The 22932-nt window shown below is 39.6% G+C and overlaps 1 protein-coding gene and 1 pseudogene across 3 annotated transcripts in view; both read right to left on the bottom strand.

Moving 5' to 3' along the window:
• Positions 1-18944, bottom strand: part of MTRF1 (mitochondrial translation release factor 1) — a 44150-nt gene extending 25206 nt beyond the window's left edge. For 2 of the 3 annotated variants that reach the window (XM_006155501.3, XM_027774584.1), the window contains exons 1-6: positions 18843-18933; positions 18580-18753; positions 17120-17545; positions 12845-12936; positions 10965-11046; positions 10470-10577 (exon numbers count right to left, since the gene is read on the bottom strand). In XM_006155501.3, the coding sequence (XP_006155563.1) occupies positions 10470-10577; positions 10965-11046; positions 12845-12936; positions 17120-17537 (700 nt within the window). In that variant the 5' untranslated portion in view covers positions 17538-17545; positions 18580-18753; positions 18843-18933. Of the gene's footprint in view, positions 1-10469; positions 10578-10964; positions 11047-12844; positions 12937-17119; positions 17546-18579; positions 18754-18842 lie in introns of all 3 variants that reach the window. The other variant, XM_014590535.2, reaches the window with a different exon arrangement.
• Positions 18945-20703: 1759 nt separating this feature from the next.
• Positions 20704-20988, bottom strand: LOC106735608 (small ubiquitin-related modifier 2 pseudogene; annotated as a pseudogene).
• Between the last annotated feature and the right edge of the window lie 1944 nt (positions 20989-22932).

Genomic DNA, 22932 nt, shown 5'->3' with positions numbered 1-22932 from the left:
AGGAGAAGGGATTGCAGCGTGACCATCCCCCCTGGGGGGTGATTTCTCGCTTTCTGTCTCTATGTCTCTCTCTGTCTGTCTGGCGAGCGCACACGCCCTACAGTGAAAATCTCTCCAAACAAAAACCAAACCAAAACAAAACAAAACCTATATCTCTCCTAAAGGGGAAACAAAAAGGAAGTTCAAGAATCCTAATGCACCCAAGAGGCCTCCTTCAGCCTTCGTCTTGTTCTGTTCTGAATATTGCCCAAAAATCAAAGGAGAACATCCTGGCCTGTCCATTGGTGATGTTGCAAAGAAACTGGGAGAGATGTGGAATAACATTGCTGCAGATGATAAACAGCCTTATGAAAAGAAGCCTGATGCAGCAAAAAAGGGAGTTGTCAAGGCTGAAAAGATCAAGAAAGAGGAGGAGGAGAAAGATGAGGAAGATGAAAAAGATGAGGAAGAGGAGGAAGATGAAGATGAAGAAGAAGATGATGATGATGAATAAGTTGGCTCTAGAGCATTTTTTTCCTTGTCTATAAAGCATTTAACCCCCCTGTACACAACTCACTCCTTTTAAAGAAAAAAACCGAAATGTAAGGCTGTGTAAGATTTGTTTTTAAACTGTACAGTGTCTTTGTTTTTGTATAGTTAACACACTACTGAATGTGTCTTTAGATAGCCCTGTCCTGGTAGTATTTTCAATAGCCACTAACCTTGCCTGGTACAGTATGGGGGTTGTAAATTGGCATGGAAATTTAAAGCAGGTTCTTGTTGGTGCACAGCACAAATTAGTTATACGTGGGGATGGTAGTTTTTCATCTTCAGATGTCTCTGATGCAGCTTATACGAAATACTTATTGTTCTGTTAACTGAATACCACTCTGTAATTGCAAAAAAAAAAAAAAAAGTTGCAGCTGTTTTGTTGACATTCTGAATGCTTCTAAGTAAATACATTTTTTTTAATTAAAAAAAAAGAGAATTTATTGAAGGAGAGCCAGATTCCACATGACTGACTATGGTTCAAGTCCCTATCCAGTGGCTTGAGAAACATCCCAGGCACATGTGCATGCATGCCCCAAATCCTAGCAGGACAAAAAATGAACAAGGGATTGTGGTATGGTCATCCTTTCTTCCTCTTATTTTTCTCTGGCAAGCACACATACCCTCTGACAAATTAAAACAAGAAAAAAAAAGGTCTTAATGCCTAGGCTAGTTTCTTATCTAACATGTTTTTTTAAAAATATTTTTTAGGGGACCAGCAGTTGTGTAATGGTTATGTCATTGGACTCACATGTAGTCAATGGCAGTTTGAGTCCCAGACCCAGTGACTTAAACTCACGCCGGGTGTGTGTGTGTGGGAATGCCCAAGATCCTGAGAGGAAAATGGAGGAGAAGGGATTGCAGTGTAGTCATCCTCCGGGAAGGGGGGGGATGATTTCTCGCTTTCTGTCTCTCTGTCTCTGTCTTTCTGGCGAGTGCATGCGTCCTATAGCAAAAACCTCTCCAAAAAAATTTTTTTTTCTTAGAGGCAGGAGGGAGATCCCTGAAACACTCAGACAAGAAGCCATTTTAAATCTGAGGTGTGTCCTGGCATGTTCAGGGAGGCAATGCTCTAAACTCCATCTTCTAGACCCCCAAAACACTCAAGACAAATTAGGGAGACCTCTGTCCTCTCTCTGTCTCTGTCTGTGTCTCTCTCTTTAAATTTTTCATTTATTTAAAAAAATTTTAAACAACTTCTTCTTACCCCAGGCCCTTTCTTTCTCTTGATAATTTCAGAAGCTATTTTAAATCTCAGGTGTGTCCTGGTGTGTGTGCACAGTGCACTAGTGCTCCATGTGGTTTTCATTTTTTACCTTTTAAAAAAATTATTTTTCCTATTTTCTGTCTTTATTTTCTTTTCTTTTCCTTTTATTGTTTCTTTAACCTTACTTTTCCACTCTGCTCTCCAGTCTCCACACATGGAGTATCTAGTTAGGCCTAGGTGCACAGTAGTCAAGCATCTGAATACTTTTAGGGTCGTTTTAATCCTCAATGCTTATTGTGCCTCCTGCTCTGAGGCAGAAACTTTTTATAAACTTGAATTCATAATCTTCTTCTGTGGAAACCATACTGGAAAACATAGAAAAGGACAGATTTTGTCACAGAATGACCAGAAACCACTGCAGAGGCACAAGAAATATGAGAAACCAAGAAAATCTCTCTCCCTTAAGTGAAAAGAACAATCCGTCATCATCCACAAATAGTACAGTGGAACTCATGGAAATGTCCAATAAAAAATTGAGAATATTCATAATGATAAAACTAAACAATACGCAAGAGCCAAGAGACAGTGAACTCCAGCAGATATAGGAGAAAAGAGATAACGAGTCCCAGGAGGTGAGGAAGTTCTTACATGATTTAAAGAGAAAATACACATAAAAAAGAGTTAGATAGAGCTGTTAGAGATGAAGGCTGCAATACAGGAAATCAAATCCTCCCTCGAAAGTATTAAAAGCAGATTAGTCCATGCAGAAGATTGAATCTCAGAGGTTGAAGGCAAAACTTCTGACCCAGAAAAAAACAACCAAAAAAACTGAGAATATAAACAGAAATAATGATAATGCAATATGAGAAATACTAGATACCATTAAGTGCCCAAACATCCAAATAATGGGTATCCCAGAAGGTGAAGAAACTAAGAGCATTGATAATCTATTCCATGAAATTCTGGACGAAAACTTTCCGAATCTAGAGAGGTATTCAAATATCTAGACCCAAGAAATACAAAGAACCCCTAACACAATCAACCCAAGAAAATCTTTTCTTTTTCTTTATTATTTTTTTTTTTTTGAGAGATTTTTGGCGAGCATGCGCTCACCAGTCAGACAGAGAGAGACAGAGAAACAGAAAGCGAGAAATCACACACACACCCCCAGGGGATATGGCCACGCCACAATCCCTTCTCCTCCATTCTCCTCTTGGGATCTTGGGCATGCACCACATGTGCCCAGCGTGAGTTTAAGCCACCAGGTCTGGGACTTGAACTACATGGGAGTCCAGCAACATAGCCATTAGGCCAACTGCTGGTCCCGGGCGGTTATATTTCTGAATCATCATAGCCAGATTGGCCAAATCCACAGACAGAGACAAGATACTAAAATTGGCAAGAGAGAAACGCCAGGTTACTTATAGAGGTTATCCCATCAGGCTAACATCAGATCTCTCATCAGAAACAATGTGAAAAAGGAAAGAATGGGAAACTATATCCAAAGTGTTATGTGAAAAACAGTTTCAAATAAGAATACTGTACCCAGCAAGATTATTCTTCATGTGGGAAGAAAAGATAAAAACATTCTCAGATAAACAAAACCTGAAAGAATTTACCAACACCAGACCAGCTCTTCAGGAAATTCTGAAAGGAGTGCTTTACCAGAAAAACTAAAGACACACATACAGAAATAATAGAACAAAAGCAACCAAGAAAATGACCAATTTAATGCTAGGGACAAGAAATATCATTAATAACATTGAATGTTAACTTCCAGGATTTAGACAGAAGATGAGACCACAGTAACGCTGCAAATTCAACAGAAGAAAAATTAAGTAAGACTGAACTGGTGAAATAGAATTTTATGACTTTTGAGTATAACACTACTGATTTTTTTATTACGCTTTGTTTTCCCAATTTAAGGACTTTACCTTTTTTTTAGTTGTTGATAAGTTCAGGAATTTGTTAAAATGTTTTTTCTTCTAGTTTGTTTCTTTAAATGGAAACATAAACTCTTCTCCCTTCCTGACCCCTCTGGAATTGGAAAATATTTCAGAGTACTCTTGTTTTGTGGCAGAATGGTTATTTGCACAAGTTCACTAACACCTGTTGCCTTGAATCAGATAATCAGATATTGGAAATACTCGTTATTGGACAGGGTTTTGACTGGAATGTCATGTCTGAAGATTAAATCAGAAAACTATGGAACTATGGTGGATCTCAAGCAAGATAACAGAAGCTCTGGGAAAAGTGGCGTGACACCATAAACAGTTCTGCCTGACAGAGAGCATTAGAGAAGCTGTATGAGGGAACCAGCAGTTAGCGTAACGGCTATGTCGCTGGACTCCCACGTAGTCGACCGCGATTAGCATCCCGGACCTGGTGGCTTAAAACTCACACCGGGCGCGTGTGCGTGCGTGCCCAAGATCCCAAGAGGAGAATGGAGGAGAAGGGATTGCGGCGTGACCATCCCCCCTGGGGGGTGATTTCTTGCTTTCTGTCTGTCTGGCGAGCGCACATGCCCTATAGCAAAAAAAAACCTCTCCAAAAAAAAAAAAGAGATGCTGTATGAAATAATTTTTTCCAGCCCAGCATTGTAATCGGTAGAGATTGCAAAGGAGCAGTCACAACCAGAGGATTATCTTGAGGAAGACTTTGAAGGAAGAAAAGTATTCTGGCATATCAGAATATTTGGAAGACAGGGCTGAATTGTGAAAAGGTTTATGTGTGAATTGTGTACTGGGTGTTTGCTTTTCAACAGTTTGAGTAGCTGATGTAAATATTTTCTCAAAAATATTTAAAGCCATACTGTCCCTGTTGCTACAGAGTCACAAACAAAATTATAACAAGTATTTTGAACATTATCTGTAAAATTCAGTTTTTTGAAATTTTGAAAGTTATTAACTGTCAAGAACTATGGAGTAGGAACAAAAATTTTTTGATATTTAAAGTAAATGTTAGTGGGAAAATACAAAAATAAATAAATGATAAAAATAAATAATAATAATAATAAATTACATTACATTAAAACATTTTTGTGTGTGGACCGGCTAGTGGCGTGGTGGTTGGGGCACTAGATTCCCACATGGCTGACCGTTTTACAGGTCCTGGACCTGGTGGCTTGCTTTCTCTCTCTAGTTAAAAAAAAAATAATAACAATAAATAAAATTGAATGAATAATTCTTTAAAAAAATCTTTTCTAGAGGCCAGCAGGTTGCATAGTGGTTGGGGCACTAGACTCCTGCTTGGCCAAGTGTGACTCAAGTCCTGAGCCTGCCAGCTTGAAAGCCTCACTGAAGGGCCAGCAGGTGGCTGGGTGGTTAAGGCACTGGACTCCTACATGGCTGACTGCAATTCAAGTTCTGGACCTAATAGCTTGTTTTCTCACTTTTCCTTTTCTCTCTCTCTGGTCAAATGAAAAAAAAAATAATGATAATAAAAATAAATAAAAGTAAATGATTTTAGAAAAGAAATAGAAAAAGGAAAGAAAATCATGCTGAATGTGTGTGCATGTGTGCCCAAAGTCCTGAGAAGAGAATGGAGGAGAAAGGGTTGTGGAGTGGCCATCCCCTGTGATGGATGATTTCTCACTAGCTCTCTCTGTCTCTTCAGTGAGCACACATGCCCTACAGCAAAAATCTCTCAAAATGGAAAAAAAAAAAAAAAAGGATCTTTTTTATGATACAAGAACATACAGATATAGAAGTCACGAGTCATATATAGGGTTAAACACCACTACCTAGGTCACGAAAAATAACTTTACCACTTACCTCCTAAGCCCTCCCATATGCCCTTTCCAGTCATAATCCTCTCTCTTCCCTGTGAGTGATCATTATCCTCACTTTATTATCCTTTCTTTATTATAATTTTATTACCTAAATATCCAGCCTTAGGCATTACGGCTTTCTCTTTTTCATTAAAAATTTTTTGATGTGTCTTTTACACGGCTTGTTTCACATGTTAATCATCTATTTCATTCATTCTGATAAATTATCTGCTGAGGAACTTGGACTGATGGCTGGTGGGATTCCCCACATTTCGGTTTTGCTGACTGCATACTTCTGGTGCAATTCAACCTGCTCTGCTGCCCTCTGTACTGGCTGTGATTTGGCAGCTGGATCCAGAGACTGGGTCAGACAGTAGCTCGTGGTCCTTGGCAGGATTATAGGGGGATATGATGTGATGTCTGGATGTCTCTTTTGTGGTCTTGACAGCCTTTGATGTTTATCCTTTTTGTTTTTTTTTTCAAAAGCACTCTCCTAACATTCATCTAAAAAAAATTCTTCCATGAGAAAGAGAGACAGAGAAAGGAGGAGGAGGAAGGGAACAGGCACCCCAATAGGGTCTTCCTACCACCATCCACCCCCAGGTGCAGGCAGCCAGGATCATGGACATGTGCACAGGGAGATCTTCGGACACAAATCTGGGGCTTTTGCTATGGCCTGGGCACTATGGAGCACTGCATTAATGTTGCACCAGTGATAGTCTAATTTTATAATTTCTTTCCCATTTAGTTAAAAAAAAACATTTACAGGGGCCAGCAGATGGGCCAGCGAAGTCATTTTGTTGCTAGGTTCCCACAAGGCCAACCACAGTTTGAGTTCTGGACTCGGCCTGAAATTCGTGCTGGCCGTGTGTGCACGTGTGCTGTGTGTGCCTGTATGTCCGAGAATCCAAGAAGAGAATGAAGGAGAAGGGACTGTGGTATGGTCACCCCTCCTAGAGGGTGATTTATCACTATCCCTCTCACTGTCTTTCTCTCCAGCAAGTGTAAGTGCCCTAAGGCAAAACATTTCTTTAAAAAAAAAGAATTAAGCTATCCCATACTCATTTGTTTTTCCCTGATCACAGATACAAGAGTCTCAGAAAAACTTTCCTAATTCTACCAACAATATAATTACTAAAAACCTTTCTTTTCATTTTTTTTTTCTTTTTTTTTTTTTTTGCAGAGCTAGCCAGAAGCTTGCTGGGTAAGGCACCTGGAATCCACATGGTTAGCTACATGGTTCAAGTCCTGGATTTGTAGGCTTGAAAGACATGCCAGATGTGTGTTTATGCATGGCCAAATCCCGAAAGGAGAAATGGAAAAGTGAATGTGGTGTAACGAACCCCCCCTAGGGAGCCCTTTCTCATTTTCTCTCTCTCTGGAAAGCACACTCATCAGCAAAAACAAAAAACAAAAAAATTTTTGAATATGCTCTTCCAGTTCACTCTCCTCTGCTTTTTAAAAAAGAATTGTTTATTTCATTTTATTATTATTATTATTATTTATTATTTTTTAATTTGACCAGAGAGAAAGGGAAAGTTAGAAAGCAAGCCACCAGGTCCAGGACTCAGGACCACAGTCAGCCATGTAGAAGTCAAGCACCTTAACCAGCATGTCACCTGCTGGCCTTTCACCCTCCAATTTTTCAAATGGCTGTAACCTGTCAGATTTTTTAAAAAAATATTTTATATTATTATTATTTTATTTTAAAATTTGACCAGAGAGAGACAGAGAGAGAGAGAAAGCGAGAAAGCAAGGCACTAGGCTCAGGTCTTGAACCACAGCCAGTCATGTGGGAGTCCAATGCCCCTAACCACCATGCCACCTGCTGGCCCTCTTTACATAGAGATTACATAGTCCTTATATCTTCAAAACAATATTCTTTTCCTCTTAGCCCTCATTTAGTTTTAATTCCATGAATCACCGTATATTTAATGCTCATTCCTCCTTTTTATGTTGGTACTTGTCATTTTAGATTTTTTTTTTTTTTGAGTTTTTTGCTATAGGGCATGTGCACTTGGCAGAAAGACAAAGAGAGACAGAGAGACAGAAAGCAAGAAATCATCCCCCCTCCCCCAGGGGGGATGGCCACACCATAATCCCTTCTCCTCCATTCTCCTCTCGGGATCTTGGACATGCATGCACAAGCGCCCAGTATGAGTTTAAGCCACCAGGTCTGGGACTCAAACTGCGGTCGAATACATGGGAGTCCAACGACATAGTCATTATGTCAACTGCTGGTCCTTTATTCTTAAAAGTTATATTTCAAATACACGTCTCAGGGGTCACTGGTAATATTTTCCATTATCCTCTGTCTGATAATGCTGTTGTTCGAGTATATTTTCCTTGAAACTCCTCTTTTCCTTCTATAATACTGTACTATCCCCATCCTTTCACTGTTTATCTGATTCTTCTTTTTCTTTTGCACACTGGCCTATCTTTCTAAACATGGTCATTCTCCAAGGCGTGTATAGACTCTCCCTCACTTATTCCTTCAGCATCTGACATTATCTCTGTGCTAATAACTGTATCTTTCTCCTAAATTCTTTTTTCTCACCAAAACTCTGGTTATATAATTTCAGCATTTACTAGGTATTTATTTTTAAATGAATGCTCACTATAACCTTGAATTTGGGCTCTGCCTTACAACTTCTTCTCCCTTCAATGAAATGAATATAGACCCTCCCAGCTAGAAAGATTAGAATACCTGAGACTCATCTCCTTTGTGTCAGACTAATGGGATGCAGTGAGGCTCTGGATCAGACAGACTTAAATTTAATCCCAGGATTGCCATTACTTATTGTGTGCACCTGGATTAACTGTCTACTCTCTGAGCCTAAATCCTCATCTGCAGAATGAGATTAACAATATCTATGTCACAGAGTTGTGAAAATCAAATAACCCACACTACACACAGGACATAGTGGGCAGGCAAAAATTCCTTCTACATCCAGTCAGTTATCAAATTTTGCCCTTTCATTCTTTAAAGGTCACTCACAAATATCCCTCCTCCTATTCCAACTCTCAGTCATGCCTGGATTATTCTAATAAACTCTTTGCAGTTTGTCTTTTTTTCGGGAGGAGAGGTTTTTGTCATAGTGCGCAGGCCAGAAAGACAGAGAGAGACAGAGAGACAGAAAGTGAGAAATTACTGGGGGGAAGGCCATGCCGCCATCGCTTCTCCTCCATTCTCCTCTCAGGATCTTGGGCATGCATGCACACGAACCCAGCTTGAGTTTAAGCCACCGGGTCCAGGACATGAACCGTGGTTTACTACATGGGAGTCCAGCAACATAGCCATTATGCCAACTGCTGGTCCCAAGTCTGTCTTACATCTAGTCTCTTCAATCTATCTTCCGCACTGTTGTCAAAATAATAATCTTAAAATATATGTCTAATCAAGTCACATTTTTAATACTAAACTCTTCAATAGCTATTATGTCAATATTACAATTGCAGACTGCCTATCAGTCAATGCTTGTTCAACTTTCAAGACTATTCAAAATCTACCTACTTAAACCTATTTCAGCTATTACTTCCCAGCGTAAATATGCTGTGGGTAAACTGGGCTCCTCAATGTCCTATTCACAAACCAAGGTCTTTCCCATCACCAGACTGTTACTCAGGCAGCTCCTTCCCTCTGCTCTCACCAATGTTCCCTTTTCCCAACCACTGATTTTACTTGAAATCTATACCAAGTACAATTACTTATGCTGTAGACTGGATTTCATGTCCCTCACTGATCAATTTACATTATCCCATTTCAACAGTTTATAATTTATTATAGTATTAATGACATTAAATAAAGTTTACAGACTTGCATTGTTTGTTATTGTTATGTTCCATAATTTTTTTCTTTCTTGAGAAACAGAATCTCACTATGTTGGCCAGGCTGGCATCAAACTCTTGATCCTCCTGCTTCCGTCTCCCAACTAGTTGGGACCACAGGCACAAGCCACTGTACCTGTCTAGGTTGTATAATTTTTATCAGCTCAATTAGAGTGAAAATTTCTTTAAAATAAAGAGAAATGGTTAACCTTTTCTGCACTCCCATAAAAATCTAATACATCATTACCCATACAGTTTAATTGATAATGTTGATTGTATCACATTGATAATAAAGTTCTTTTAGAGTAAAAGCCTTTATATACCTTTGCTTTTAATAACAGAGAGCAATGACTTTCAAGGCAGGGTAGATACCTATCCTCCACAGGGGTTTCTCTAATTTACATATTCTTTTCTAAGAGAATACCTACTTCCCACTCTCTTACTTTAGCTAAGAACTCTACCACAGTAAGCCACTGTGATTGATGAGTCTATATCTCAGTGTTTAGTATGTACAGATCAAATTGTTTTTAAGTCTTTTTTTTTTTTTAATTGTCAAAGGGTGCAGAGAGAGATGAGGGGGGAAGGGGATGGGACATTCCCCAGTGGGATGTGATCATGCCATAACCCCTTCTCCTGTTTGTCCATCCTGTTGGGATTTTGAGCACACAGGCATATATGTTAGGGTTGGGATTCAAACCACAATTGGCAATGTGAGATCTGACTCCCTTAACTACTGGACCATGGAACTGGACCATATCAAATATTTTTTAAAACAGGACAGTATGGTTCTAATCAAGATCAGAGGTAAAAATAATTTTCTGCATTTTTTTTTTTCTTTTTTGGAGAGGTTTTTGCTATAGGGCGCGTGCGCTCGCCAAACAGATAGAGAGAGACAGAGAGACAGAAAGCGAGAAATCACCCACCAGGGGGGATGGCCACGCCGCAATCCCTTCTCCTCCATTCTCCTCTCGCGATCTTGGGCATGCACGCACACGTGCCCGGCGTGAGTTTTAAGCCACCGGGTCTGGGACGCGAACTGCGGTCGACTATGTGGGAGTCCAGCGACATAGCCATTACGCTAACTGCTGGTTCCCAATTTTCTGCATTTTCTATGAACAATACATCAAACATGCCTACCATAATCTGCTGGTGTATAGTTCAGAATCTGAAATGTCCAGTGTTTATAGCATGAATAATTCTGGTACATGTCAAATATTTCTCGTGTAAATTGTTGGCAGATATCACCTAAAAAAAATACAAAATATATTTAATCAGTGCAAATTCAAAAAGAATATTCAATTTTATTCATTTCTTTGTTTATTTTAATTTGACCAGAAAGAGACATATAGAGAGAGGGAAAGTGAGAAAGCAAGTCACCAGGTCTAGGACTCGAACTGTGACTGGCCATATGGGAATGCCCAGCCAGTCCCTTAACCACCACGCCATCTGCTGGCTTCCAATCAGCACAAATTTCTAGGAGAGCTATCTTTAGGTAGAAGCCTCTTAGAAAATGAAAAGTAACTATTTCAAAACTAAGTACATTTAGAGGATTTTTAAAGTTATGGTGATGTCGAATCAAGGTAAAATTCAAGTATTTTTTAAGATCATTTTCAATGAAAGTATTATACTAACCTCCAGTAGTCCTTCCAGATGTCACCTCTAAAATAACATCATTTTTGTCATATTTTTCCTTTGGCACTAGACTTTGGAAAAGCTAGAAAAGAAAAGCAAATCAGCAATGGTGTGTATATTTTCCCTGGTTTACTATAATCACTTGAACGTAAAGTCCCCAAAACATTAAAAAATTTTTTTAATATAATTTTAAAAATTACATAGTATCTATATTAAGTTAGCTTGAAAGTGCTATAATAAGTAGTTCTAATTAGACATAAAGTAAGTGCCCAGTTCATGATAATAACGAAGTTACTTGTTGGGGTATTTTTTGCAGTGGTATCAAATTATCTTAATTTTTTTTAACTCAAAAGTTTAGATCAAAGTCCAAAGTGTTCCATTCAATTTTCTACAGATTATGCCTCTTATAATTAGTTCTGAACAGTAGTTTCTTTCATCTAATGAATGAAGCAAGACTTTGAAAATCTTCATTTGGAAAAATACAGACTTTCACACATGACTGGGTATTCTCATTTGCCACAAATACCAGTGGACATAATGCCATGCCTTGCTTTTTCCATACAGTGACTCTGTTTAAAGGCTATTTTGATGACTCCAAAGATAAGGCTCAAAGTGTTTCTTGGCTATGACAAGAAAAAAAAAAAATTTCTAAACAGAAAACATAGCCAACTTTCATCTTAGGAAGAAAAAGGAAGTGATTTCATTATTACTGAAAGGTTTTTCAAATCAAACTAAAAGTACCTAAGTGTTGTGACTTACTCTACCTACTGCCACATTCTGGAATAGTTCATCTCTGCTAGAAATGATATAGTCTGTGGAAAAGGTCAGCCATCTTACTTCTTTCTTTAACTTGTTACATCAGTGATTAAAAATAACAGCTACTTATACTTCATTCTCCAACCTCTCAAAAAACCCTTTTCTTGGGTTCCCAGAGAAAGGAAGACTAAAAGTAAGAGGATGGCAAATATGACAGAGAGAAACATGGTATATGATACTATGTCCTCATTGTGTTTGTAGGCAAACCATCCACTGAGGTAGAAAGAAAAGAGACTACTATTAAAGGAAAAATTTCCACTTACAGGTCTAGGAAATATCAGCTGATGCTGATAAAGCCTACCAACCTTGAGACCCCCTAGTATGCCAGACCCTTACTAGACCTTAACTAACCTCTACACCCTTGGATTCACCTCCTTCTATTCCAAGTTTAAATTTTCAACCTTTAATTAACAAAATTACCATGAACCGCCTCCCTCCTTCCCCCACTTCTAATATTTTAAAACCTCTGATTCTCCCCCTTGGTGAACTAAATTTCTTTAAAAGTATGTGTTCTCCTGTCTGGCAAGTTAATAGACAGCTTTGACTTTTTTACCATGGGGAGATCTTTGTTTCATTCTTCGACATCACAATTCCTTCACTCTCATTTTACTTCAAATTATAGCACTAAATCCAGTTTAATCACTTATTGTAAGAAAATAATAAACTAGTGTTTAGAAAGTATTTTGAGCAACAAGGACTGTCTTTCAAGAATTTTTTAAAAAATTTTTCTCCCATTCTGTGGGTTAGCTCTTCACTTTTTTCCTTAAAGTTTATTTATTTTATTTATGATAGATAGTACATGAGAGAGAGAAAAAGAGAAAGAGAAAATCACTTTGAAAGTTCTACAGACATATCAAAATACCTTTCCCTAACTCATCAGGATCCTGAGCACGTACAAACACAACCAGTGTGCTTTCAAGTCAACCTAGGAATCTGAATTCTTGATTGGCCATGAGGTTTCCAAAGTGTAGTTCAGTTTGCTACTGGCTGTGCCATCAGTCTGTGCTAGAACAGCACTCTTTCACATAGCACTATTAAAGATCAGTCTACTTCATACAACATACCTCACTGCACAACATGTTGATTTTTTGATCAATGGTTTGCTTTTCTTCCAATGCAAGTTCCTGTAACTGTTTATCATCTTGTTTATTTAAACCTAAAAACCAGCAAGAGAAATAATGGTAAAGTTTTTAAGTACTCGCAGAGAAATTCTTAAATGTTCACCTTATCTTTGCCTACTGTTCTATTTCAGTTGTTAAGTAAGGAATTATATAAAAAAAAATACAGCACTTAGAATGTCAATTATGTATTTACTAACGTGTCCCTAAAGAAAGACATTCAAGGGACCAGCAGTTAGTGTAATGGGCTATGCCGCTGGACTCCCATTTAGTCGACTGCGGTTTGCGTCCCGGACCTTATGGCTTAAAACTCACGCCAGGTGTGTGTGCATGTGTGCCCAAGACCCTGAGAGGAGAATGGAGGAGAAGGGATTATGGCATGGCCATCCCCCCTGAGGGGTGATTTCTCACTTTCTGTCTCTCTGTCTCTCTCTGTCTGTCTGGCGAGCGCACATGCCCTATAGCAAAAACTTCTCCAAAAAAAAAAGACATTCAACATGAAAAGCAGTAAGATCCTGCCCTCAAAGCTTGAGATTTGAAGGTTTATAATATACAAATCAGTGCTTAATCAAAAAGGTTTAAAAAGGGACTAGCTAGTTAAATATAAACCCAAATAAAGAAGGTTTTAGAGCAAAGTGGGACAAGCACTTCCTGTCCAAAGGTGGCATCTGTAACCCAGCACACAGAAATAAGGACTTGTGAAATCTCTTGATATGTTCATCCTAACACATTAAAAATAAATTCTATGGGTCAAGTAAAACCTCAGCTTTAGAGAAGCAATGGTCCTTTTTCATAGTATTTCAAAATCAGAACATTAAATCATGAAATGCTAGCAAAACAAGCCACGGAGGTAGATCCTATGACTTTGACTCCACTGTTTGAGATGTCCAGATTTCATTTTTCAAAGGTGATGCTGCAAACTGAAGTAGAAATGTTTGATTCTTAATCATTACAAAGAAGAAAACAGAATGGTCAACCATAGTTACAAAGAAAACAAAGTCTTTGTAGTCACATATGTCATTAGGGTCTTGCCGGAGACATAAGGATGAATAAAACAGGGTTTCAGTTCTCAAAGGCCTCAGGCTGGTGGGAAAGATCATCACGTATACGTAAGATTAGAATGTGTTACAGGGAGCGTCAGTATGCCGTAACTGGGGACTTAACTCAGACATCAGTACTTAAGGAGGGCTTCTGGCTAAGGCACCATGGGAACTAATTCTAACTACATACATATCACGAGTTCCAGAACTGTAATAGCACCACTGTAGCACATTGTGCATACGTGTCACAAATGGAAACCAGACTGACACCACTCAATAGATATCTGTTGGTTCAAAGGCATCAAAAACCGAAAACAAAAAACCCTGGTTTGTAATCATATAAAGTTATTTTTGTGGCCTCTTATTATCTGCGCTGCAGAAGTGTAAATTCTACTCTAATTTAATTTCACTATATCAAGAAAGACATGAAAACCTGTTATAGCCTATGTTTGGTGCTGCAGGAAATATAAAAATGAGTAAGACACAAGATTTTTCCTTGAGAAACAGACAATGAGGTAAGGGGTTAAGATTACCAATCAGAATGAATGTAAATTAATTTTTTAAAAATGTTTCAGAAATAAATAAATACAATTTTTTTAAAAATTACCAAACCGAGAAAGGTACCATACCATTTTATAAAGGGGACTGAAGCAGAAGTATGATGCCCGTCAAACTTTGTTAAGAGGACTTTTTTTTTCTTTTGAAGAGAGGTGCTATAGGGCTTGTGTGGTAGCCAATCCGCAATCCCTTCTACTCCATTCTCCTCTCAGGACTTTGGGCGTGCACGCACACCTGGCTTGAGTATTATGCCACCTGATCTGGGACTTGGACCACAGTCAACTATGTGGGAGGCCAGCAACATAACCATTACACCATCTGCTGGTCCCAAGAGAATTGATTTTTTAAAAAAATAATTACTTAATTTACCTTTATTTACTTATTTATTTTATTTTATTTTGACCAGAGAGGGACAGAGCATGCAAGAAAGAGACAGAAAGTGAGAAAGCAAGCCACCAGTTCCAGGACTCAAACCACAGTCGACTATGCGGGAGTCCAGCACCCTTAACCACCTGTTGGCCTCAGGGACTGACTTTTAATAAGGTAAAACTGGTGGGTTAAAAATGTGAGCTAAGGGAACCAGCAGTTAGCGTAATGGCTATGTCACTGGACTCCCACATAGTCGACCGCGGTTCGTGTCCCAGACCCGGTGGCTTAAAACTCACACTGGGCGTGTGTGTATGCGTGCCCAAGATCCCGAGAGGAGACTGGAGGAGAAGGGATTGCGGCGTGACCATACCCCCTGTGGGGTGATTTCTCGCTTTCTGTCTCTCTGTCTCTTTCTGTCTGTCTGGCAAGCGCACATGCCCTATAGCGAAAAAACCTCTCCAAAAAAAAAATGTGAGCTAAGGGACCAGCAGATGGTGTAATGGTTACATTGCTGGACTCCCACATAGTCGACCACAGTTCAAGTCCAGGACCCAGTCACTTAAAATTCATGCAGGGGTGGGGTGTGGGGCAGCAGGTGGCATGGTAGTTAAGGGTGCTGGACTCCCACAAGACTGACTGTGGTTCGAGTCCCAGACCTGGCAGCTTGCTTTCGCACTTTCTCTTTCTCAGTTTTGCTCTCACTATGTCCTCTCTGGTCAAAAATGAAAATAAATAAAGTTAAAAAAAAAAAACAAAAAAAAACAACAACAACCAAAACTCAGGCCAGGTGCGTATGCATGCATGCCAAAAACCCCAAGAAGAGAACAGAGGAGAAGGGATTGTGGCATGGTCATCTCCCCCCCAGGGTGGGTGATTTCTCACTTTCTGTCTCTCTGGTGAGCACATGTGCCCTATTGCAAACATCTCTCAAAAAAAAAAAAAAAAAGGGAGCTGAGCTAATACATGCAGACGGGTTGGCATGGATATATAGCAAGTTATCTATTTTGGATGGAAGGCAGAATATGCAAGGGGAATTAATATACCATACAGAGAAGCTAGGTCAGTCTGTAAAGGCTTTTAGTTATTTATTTATTTTTTGAGAGAGATTTTTGGTATAGGGTGCATGCAATAACTGGAGAGACAGAAAGCGAGAAATCACCCTCAGGAGGGGATGGACACACTGCAATCCTTTGTCCTCCATTCTCCTCCTGGAATTTTGGGCATGCATGAACACACAGTTCAGTTTGAGTTTCCAGTGGCCAGGTCCAGGATTGAAATCACATGTCCTTGTCTGAGTCCAGTACCTTAACCACTATGCTACCTGCTGGCCCCCTGCAAAGGCTTTTAAATGGCAAACCAAGAAATCTCTATTTATAGGTATTGGGAGCTACCAAAAAGTTTGAGCATGTGAATAATGATTAAGATTGTTGGCCTGATCAGTCAGTGGTGTAGTGGTCAAGGCAGTTGGATCACACATCAGCCCGTGGTTGGCTGTGCAGTCTGAGTCCCAGGCCTAGTGGTCTCGAAAACATACCAGGCATGTGTGAATGCCCAAAATTCCAAAAGGGAAAATGTAACCACCTCCCACTGGGAGTGATTTCTCACTTTCTCTTTCTCTCACTTTCTTCAGCAAGCACACAAACTCTCTAGCAAAAATTGAAGAGAAAAAAGAAAAAAGATTTTTAGGCCAGCCCCATAAGCAAAGATGTAAAATGCTATGTATGGAGAGCTGGATCCCACATGGCCAGCTATGGTTCAAATCCTGGCACTACTGGCTGGAAAAACTTGTTGAGCGTGTGTATGCGTATGTGTGTGTGCACATGTGCCCAAAATTCCGATTGAGAAATGGAGGAAAAAGGATTGCAGCGTGACCGTGCATATCGAGGGGTTCTCTATCAGCGAAGGCTGAGGATGGATCATTGGATCATGATGTGGAGATCCTGTTAGGGATGCCTGTCTCTCTGTCACTCTTGCTCATAAGAAATAAACTAGAAATAAATAAAGCTTTACATTAGAAATCAGTCTGGGGAGAGTGGGTTGCATAGTGGTTAAGGTGCTAGACTCCCACATGGCTGACTGCAGTTTGAGTCCTGGAGCTGGTGAGCTTTCTCACTTTCTTTATCTCTCTCTCTCTCTGTTCCTCTCTGGTGAGTGCATATGCCCTATAGCAAATTAAAAACAATAATAATAATAAATAACTCTTTAAAAAAAGAAAATCAACCTGTCCTTAAACATACACGTATCTTTTACTTACTTTTACACAATGACTCTAATTCTTCAATTGCTTCTTCTGCTCTCTGAATTTCTTGGTAAATAGCTACAAGTGGTGCTAACTCTGCATGTCTTTGGTTCAAGGTCCTTTGGTCTCCTTCATTCACAGAGATATTCTGCAAACGTTGATCAAGAGTTTGGTATTCCTTATTCAGGTCCTCCATGTATTTCTGTAATGCTTTATTCTTCCAGAGCATCTTGGCGTATTGATGACAAAGCCTCCTGGACCAATCCTCACTTAGCAGACAATGGAAAACGTGATTCTTGTTTTGTCTAAAAACCCACAGCCTTGAATCAAGGTGTATCTGTCTAAATCGATGAGAATGAAAGTGGATGTGGTACTTTAGGGAACCATTAAATGACTGAAGTCTAACAAGCCAAACATACAGGTGACGATTCATCTCAGCATCTGAAATATAATAAATACAATCGGGGAAAAAAAAACTCTAAAGATATATGGCATAATAAAGCTGGAAGTAGCTCCAAGAAATCACTAGGAGGATGGCCATGCTGGAATCCCTTCTCTTCCATTCTCCTCTTGGGAATTTGGGTATGCGTGTACATCCACCCAGCCTGAGTCTCAAGCCACAGGTCCTGGACTAGACCATGTGGGAGTCCAGCGCCTTAGCCACTATGCCACCTGCTGGCCCCAGTACACAAAAGTTTTAAGAAAGGGGAAACAGAAAGTGTCTTAAAAAAAACAATTTGCCCATAAAGTTCTGTGGTTCAAAGTTGATATAAGGATCAGTTTGTCAAAATCAACCTTTTCTGCCTCCATCGTTCCTTCTTCTGCTAGGAGGTACAGTTCATATGTTAGCTTATTTGATCACTATACACAGGTTTGATAACTTACCATTACAGCCCAGGAAATAAAATATTCAAAACGATCTCTAACATATTGCAAGTGCATGATTTAACCAACAGATTTTTTAACTTAGCGAATCACAGTTGGAAAATAACTGTGGAAGACTACACCGATGGAACACCAGCCCCAACTATTACACAAATCTCCGTGTGTAGTTTTAAGCACTTGGGAGGTGTGTCCATTTGCCAATGGACAAAGTAAAAGGACAACAGATTTTTGTTAGAACAATTCGTATCAGTAGTAGAAGGAGTAACTCTTAAGGTCACGAATCTCAATGTTAAGGAAGGGAAAACAAAAAACAAAAACAGAACCCCAGAAAACCCAGAACGTTTGCTCTCCAGGGTTAGCTATAATCGAAAACAAGCTTTCTCCATCACCCGCCGTGGGAACAGTAGTACTGTATACTTTGGGAACGAATCTCCGTGTCTGCAGGTCACGAGTGACAGCGCACGGGGGAGGAGCACGTGCAGACTACACCCTGTAACTCAGTACGTAGAGCAATTACAAAACGGGGCAAATAGGAAATAAAACTGGGGGGGGGGGATGTCCTTTTAAAGTTAGGAAAGAACTGTCAGTACCTAGGAAAAAGAAGAAAACCTCGCGCCAGGTCGGAACCTTCGGAGACCTTCTAACATTGCAGCCTACAAACCCGGGATCATTTTCATTTCCTGGGTAATCCCTTCCGGGTTAACATTTGCTCTCGGCTCCTCCTCTGTCTCGAGAAGAAGTCCTTGGGCGTGCATAACAGTGAGCTAAAAGTGGTAAAAATGACCTACATGAGAAAAACGACGAAACGACAAACGACAAAGAAATCCTCCCGGGACTGGCATGCAGTACTTACCAGGACCGGGAGTCCAGGGCGTGCGTTGCGATGGTGGGAGGAGGGGAGTGATACACAACTCCCAGCAGCGCTCACCACGGAATCCTGGGAGTTGTAGTTTATCCTGTGGCAGGTGGCCCTGAAACGGAAGAGGTGCCTTGGTCTGCTCTGTAAAAAAAAAAAAAAAAAAAAGGAAAAAGGAAAAAAAAAAAAAAGAATTTGTATTATTTTTATTTATTTATTCATTTATTTTAATTTGACCAGGAACAGATACAGAAAGTGCAAAAGCAAGCCACCAGGTCCAGGACTTGAACCATGGTCAGCCATGTGGGAATGTACAACACCTTACCCACCACATCATCTGCCGGTCCCAAGTTTCAGGCTCTTAAGAGAGATTCTCTACGTCTGATTAAAAGGTCAAGATTTGGGGCCAGCAAATGGTGCAGTGGTTGAGATGCTGGACTCCCACATGGCCAACCCCAGTCAGAGTCCTGGACCTGGCGACTTGCTTTCTTATTTTGTGTGTCTCTCTCTGGTCAAATTAAAAATAATAATGATAATAAATAAAACAGATAGTTCTTAAAAAACAAAGTCAAGATTTACAATATATTATATGTAAAGTTACAAGAATTTCTTTATATATTGGTGCTCCTAAACCAGCGGTTTCTGATGTAAAGGGAGGACCTCTTTTCCATCATCATTAGGTGATTCTGCATGCTTATTGCTGTACTTTCAACTTCTATTAAGGGAGATAATGACTAAGGGGCCAGCCGCTGCGTGGTGGTTAGGGAGACTGGATTCCCCTTGACCCACTGGTGGCTGGAGTCCTGAACTGTCAACTCGAATCACTAGGCCTATGTCCACGAAATCTATAGAGGAGAATGGAGGGGAGAGAAGATTGTAGTGTGGCCATCTTCCCTGGGGGTGATTTCTCTCTTTCTCTCTCTTTCTTTTATCCCCCTCCACCTCTCTTGCTCCCTCCTTCTTTGGCAAGCACAAATACCCTATGGCAAAACGAATAAATAATAAATAAAAACCCAGTGACTAACAGAGACTTTAAATTTGTATATTCAAAAGTCAAAATAATATCCAAAGGATAGACTTTCCATTTTGGCAAATTAGTGCATTTTTAATGTATGCACATATAGAATGTAGGGGCCCAACCTAGGGTCACAGTTGGCAAAACACTGATTAAATAAAAAATTTAAAAAGCCAAATTCTATGTAAAAGTAGAACACTCTCTACTCATTTTATTTTTTTTAAATGAGAAATTTATTTAAACAACAAGACTCTTGACTTGAATGGAAAACTATCTAGGATTCCTTTTTTTCTTTAAGAGTAATTTACCCCTACTTAAAAACAGATTGCCCTATATGTAACAGCTACATACAAAAAAGTTGTAAAATTGCCCTTGGTTTTACTCTGGTTTCTCTTCAGATTATATACATCTTTCGCCTTTTACAATAATAAATGAAAAACATTAAAATTCTCCAATCAAACAAGGTATGCAGGATTTTTATGTTGTTGGGTATTTTTTTTTCTTTTTCTTTTTGTTAAAACAGTGAGAGCAAAATAACTTACTGAAATATAAAGATAAGAGCTCAATGAGTATTTTTCACAGAACCATCTCCCCCATCACATCTCCATTTGATGTCAATCAAAACATACCACTGGCCATTTAGTTAAAAAAAAAAAAAGCAATATGCTTGTGCACATACACCAGTTACTTTATGTATAATACAGGAATGGGGAAGGGAAAACAAAAGAATATACTATACTGTAATAGTCAGGATGTGCTGAAACCAAATTGTGGTTTTCTAATTGAGAACGTGTTCTTGGTCTGTCAGAACAGAGTTCTGGAGTAAAGTAGCAGGTTCCCTTTCTAGTAGACACCTGTCTGCTGTTGAAACACATCCATTGTATCTTCATCCTCCATTTCCAACTGTGCAGGTGTGTCTGTTTCCTTGATCGGCTGGCCATCAAATCGGAACACGATCTGCCTCATTGACAAACCCTGTCGTTCACAATAGGCTTTCATTAGTTTACTAAGTGGTGTGTGCCTCTTAATCTTACACTGCACCCCAAAGCCATCCTGCCCCGCCACCTCCAAATTAATATGAACGTTGTTCTCAGTCTCGACTTCGTCCTTAGGCTTTTTGTAGGCCATGGTGAGCGCTGGAGTCTCCTCAGCTGCCGCTTCACAAAAGAGGTACCAGGTCCTCACCAAGGAGCACACAGGCAGCACCAGGAGCGGCAGAAGGAGGCAGCAGTGGTGGAGGAGGGAAAGGGCTGAATACTCCCTACTCTTAAATATGTTCATTAAAGGCAGTGAAAATATTTGTATGCAATACATTAATTTCTGTGAAAGCAAGAGAAAGATTTTATAACTATTGAAATAATTTATTTGTTGCCCATAAAAGATAGTCAAGAACTTTCTTTGCTGTCTGGTCATGTTTATTACAGTTTGTTTATGAAATTGATTTGTAAGTAAAATACAAATTGTTTTTTTAAAAAGCCAATTCATAAAGAAATCCAGAAAAAAGCAAAATATTGTCCTCATTTGAATATTTCAATGGGATACACATTTCCTTGGCTGTCACATTTACAGGTCATTCGATTCCTGTGTCTCAATTTTCCTTCCTAAAAAGCAAAGACAATATTTTCCTTTATTGCTAACTTCACAGGGTATTTTCTTAGGTTATGATCACATATAAAAAAGAGAATTCCCCATACATACAAAATACTGTCTAACACTTATTACCTAGTTAAAGGTATTTATTTTATCTATTAACATACTAGATTCTATTCTAAATGGTTTAAGCCTATGAAATAGTTTAATTCTCACATTAACCCTAAAATACCCATTTTGCAGAAGAGAAAACGAAGGGACAGAGACCTCTTAAGTGACAGAGTGAAGATACAATTAAGACAATCAGTCTTGGGATTTAAGGGATGCATCATTGGACTCTCACAGAGTTGATTGCGGTTTGAGTCCCAGACCCAGCAGCGTCAAACTCACGCAGGGCATGTGTGCATGCATGCCTAAGATCCTGAGAAGAGAATGGAGGAGAAGGGATTGTGGCACCCTAGGGGGTGATTTCTCACTGTCTGTCTCTCCAGTGAGCATACATGCCCATAGCAAAAATCTCTCTCTAGAAAAAATTTATTTAATTTCATTTGTTATTATTATTTTTTAAAATTTGACCAAAGAGACAGAGAGAGAAAGGGAAAGTGAGAGAGCAAGCTGCCAGGTTTGGGACTTGAACCACAGTTGGCCATATGGGAGTCCAGCACCTATAACCACCACACCACCTGCTGGCCCTGACAACTTAATGGTCATAAGTTCTTTTTTTTTTGGAGAGGTTTTTGCTATAGGGTGTGTGCACTCTCCAGACAGACAGAGAGACATAGAGACAGAAAGCGAGAAATCACCGCCCAGAGGGGATTGTCACGCTGCAATCCTTTCTCCTCCATTCTCCTCTTGGGATCTTGGGCACGCACGCACACGCGCCTGGCGTGAGTTTTAAGCCACCGGGTCCGGGATGTGAACTGCGGTCAACTATGTGGGAGTCCAGCGACATAGCCATTACGCTAACTGCTGGTTCCCGTGGTCATAAGTTCTTATATAGCAGTCTCTTCTCTCAAACAATAATAAATAAATACATAAGAAAGAGGGGACCAGCAGATGGCATAATGGTAATGTCACTGGACTCCCATATGGTCAACCCTGGCTAGAGTCCTGGACCCAGTGGCTTAAAGCTCATGCTAGGTGTGTGTGTGTGTGTGTGTGCCCAAAATAACAAGAGGAGAATGAAAGAGAAGGGATTACAGCATGGCCATCCCCTCTGGGGTTGATTTCTCACTTTCTGTCTCTTTGTCTCTCTCTATCTCTCTGGCAAGTGTACTTGTCCTATAGCAAAAAAAAAAAAAAAACTCTCAAAAAAGAGAGAGAGAGAACATCAACCATGCAATAAATATTGAACACTAGTTATGTCCTACTCACTGTTCTGCAAAAAGACAAAAACCTTTGCTCATATAGAATCTAGAGCCTATGTTCCAGTAGGGTGCACATTTCAAAGGATTATCGTAAGTCTTTCTCCTAAATTATCAA

This window comes from Tupaia chinensis, unplaced genomic scaffold (genome assembly GCF_000334495.1).
Source record: "Tupaia chinensis unplaced genomic scaffold, TupChi_1.0 Scaffold000458_2, whole genome shotgun sequence".
Classification (NCBI taxonomy): Eukaryota; Metazoa; Chordata; class Mammalia; order Scandentia; family Tupaiidae; genus Tupaia; species Tupaia belangeri.
Note: the sequence above shows the minus strand (reverse complement) of the source record. Positions and strands in the feature narration are given on the sequence as shown.